At 64.4% G+C, this 2,554-nt stretch overlaps 1 protein-coding gene across 1 annotated transcript in view; it reads right to left on the reverse strand.

The window, feature by feature from the left end:
- Positions 1 to 1,955, reverse strand: part of SBK1 (SH3 domain binding kinase 1) — a 108,975-nt gene extending 107,020 nt beyond the window's left edge. Inside the window, exons 1-3 of the mRNA XM_009881971.1 lie at positions 1,721 to 1,955; positions 1,411 to 1,613; positions 4 to 566 (exon numbers count right to left, since the gene is read on the reverse strand). Coding sequence (XP_009880273.1) covers positions 4 to 566; positions 1,411 to 1,613; positions 1,721 to 1,940 — 986 coding nt within the window. The 5' untranslated portion in view covers positions 1,941 to 1,955. The remainder of the gene's footprint in view (positions 1 to 3; positions 567 to 1,410; positions 1,614 to 1,720) is intronic.
- Between the last annotated feature and the right edge of the window lie 599 nt (positions 1,956 to 2,554).

The following is a 2,554-nucleotide window of genomic DNA, read 5'->3' on the forward strand; positions in this document are numbered from 1 at the left end:
TGCTTACGGGAGCGGTAGGAGGGTCGACGCCGTACCTCGGCCATCAGGTCGCACTTGATGAAGTAGAAGACCTCCTTGACGGGACAGCGCTTCTCGGGGTCGAGGGCCAGCAGGCGCTGGAACATGCGCAGGGCGCTGTCCGTGAAGCGCCGCCACTGGGAGGGCAGCCCCCCCAGCCGCCCCTTCTGCCACCGCACAAACTCCTCGAAGAAGGCGTCGGAAGCCGCCGCCGCCTCCCAGGGGAAGTTACCGGTGAGGACGCAGAAGATGAGCACCCCGAAAGCCCAGACGTCAATGCTGGTGTCCACGGCGAAGCCCTCCGCCCGGCCGGCTTGGCAGACTTCGGGCGCCGTGTAGGGGATGGTGCCGCTGATGCGCTTGACCCGGCCGGCCACCTTGCGGGGCATGCCGAGGTCGGCCAGTTTGAGGCGGCGGCAGTCGCGGTCGAAGAGCAGGACGTTCTCCGGTTTGATGTCCCGGTGCACCAGGCTCTTGCTGTGCATGTAGTCGAGGGCCAGGCCCAGCTGCTGCACGCAGCGCTTCACCAGCTCCTCGGGGAGCCCCACCTGTGGGCGCAGGGACATGACATCAACCACCCACCACCAAACCCTCTGGTGATCCCACCCAGCTCGGAAACCTCCACATCTGTATGCCATTACACATCCGACATGGTCATGGCTGCTTTTATCTGGGGTCCTCTCTGCGGCAGGGAGGCAGCCGGTGGGTTCCGGGCCACCCTAGTGATGGATGGTGGGTCTCAGGCTCCACCAGGAGATGGGTGATGGGTCTGAGGCCATCCAAGGGGTGGGTGATGGGTCTCAGACCATCTTAGGGATGGGTGATGGGTTCCAGACCACCTTAAGGATAGGTGATGGGTTCCAGGCTCCCCAAAGGAAGGGCTATGGGTCTCAGGCCACCCCAGAGATGTGTGATGGGTCCTAGACTTGCTTGTAGGTGCTTGTGATTGGGGTCAACGTAGTCCCTGCGCATGAGGCCCCCTCCCACATGGCAACCGAAGCACTGCGGCAGCTTTGCTCTGCACTCTGGGGATACCGAGCCCCCACCACCCCCACACCCCAAAAAGGCTGCCACGGGAGGGGCAGGGGCTCCCGGTTCCAGACCACCTTAAGGATAGGTGATGGGTTCCAGACCATCCTAGGGATGGGTGATGGGTTCCAGGCTCCCCAAAGGAAGGGCTATGGGTCTCAGGCCACCCCAGAGATGTGTGATGGGTCCTAGACTTGCTTGTAGGTGCTTGTGATTGGGGTCAACGTAGTCCCTGCGCATGAGGCCCCCTCCCACATGGCAACCGAAGCACTGCGGCAGCTTTGCTCTGCACTCTGGGGATACCGAGCCCCCACCACCCCCACACCCCAAAAAGGCTGCCACGGGAGGGGCAGGGGCTCCCACCTGCGGCGGGATGATGTCGAAAAGGTCCCCGCCGGGGGCATACTCCTGAGCAAAGACGTAGCAGTCCTCGGTCTCGAAGACCACGTCAAAGACCTTGATGATGAAAGGGCTGGAGGAGAGCGTGTTGGTGATGCTGAACTCCCGCAGGAAGTTCTTCAGCTTCGTCTTGCTCTTGTTGACGAACTTGAGGGCCATCTTGGTGCCTGTGGTGGGCAGGGGATGGGGGTGAGCCTGGGACACGGTTAGGACATGCCAGGCACCCTGCTCCCACCACGGCCGCGTCCCCCACACCTCTCCCCGCTCCCCTCACCTGTGCTTTTGTGGGACACCAGGTCCACCTTGCCATAGGTGCCCTTGCCGAGCTCGCGGATGAGGTCGTAGTGCTTGCTGATGTCAGTGCCCGAGAGGGTGCGGATGGCCAGCGACTGCATGTCCTCGGTGATGAGGGGCACCCCGCAGCAGGCCAGCTTGCGCGACGGCTCTTGCTCAATCGAACCCGCGCTCATGGCTGCGCTGCAAGGCAGAAGCATGTCACTGCTTTTGGTGGGTGCCACAAAGCCACCGCGTCCTGTCCCATCCCGTCCTGTCCCATCCCACCCCATCCCATTCCCTGGGGCTGGGCGCCATGGCCCCTTGCAATGGGGCAGCGGGCTGCTCGGGGCAGTGCGGAGCAGCACCCACTGGGTGCCACCCCGCTGTCCCCAGGGGCCACCGACCCAATGGCTCTGCAGAGGATGCTCCAGCCTCCGCAGGGGCTGCAGCCACGCGGGGCTGGGACGGGGGGTGCGCCTCCGACTCGGGGGGATGTCTGGGGGCAAAGCGGGGGCTCGGGGCATGGCAGAGCCAGGAGGGCAGGGACCTGGGGGGGGACACACATTTCCTTGGCCCTGGTATGTTCACAGCCACCACGCAGGATGGGAGCTCAGGCCCTTTGGGGCTCCCCACTGCTGTCGCGGTCCCCAGTGGGGACACCGGGAGCCAGCCCTGTCCCCTCCACCCTTTGCAGAGCACCAGAGCCCCCTCCCGAGGCAGCAATGCTCCAGAGCGGGACCAGGGCCGTGCCGCAGGCACCGAGTGGGGACACGATGGCTCTGCAGCAGATCACTCCACCATACACCTCTGCCCATCCATCCGCACCAACTCT

This window comes from Charadrius vociferus, unplaced genomic scaffold, assembly GCF_000708025.1.
Source record: "Charadrius vociferus isolate BGI_N301 unplaced genomic scaffold, ASM70802v2 scaffold593, whole genome shotgun sequence".
NCBI classification, from domain to species: Eukaryota; Metazoa; Chordata; class Aves; order Charadriiformes; family Charadriidae; genus Charadrius; species Charadrius vociferus.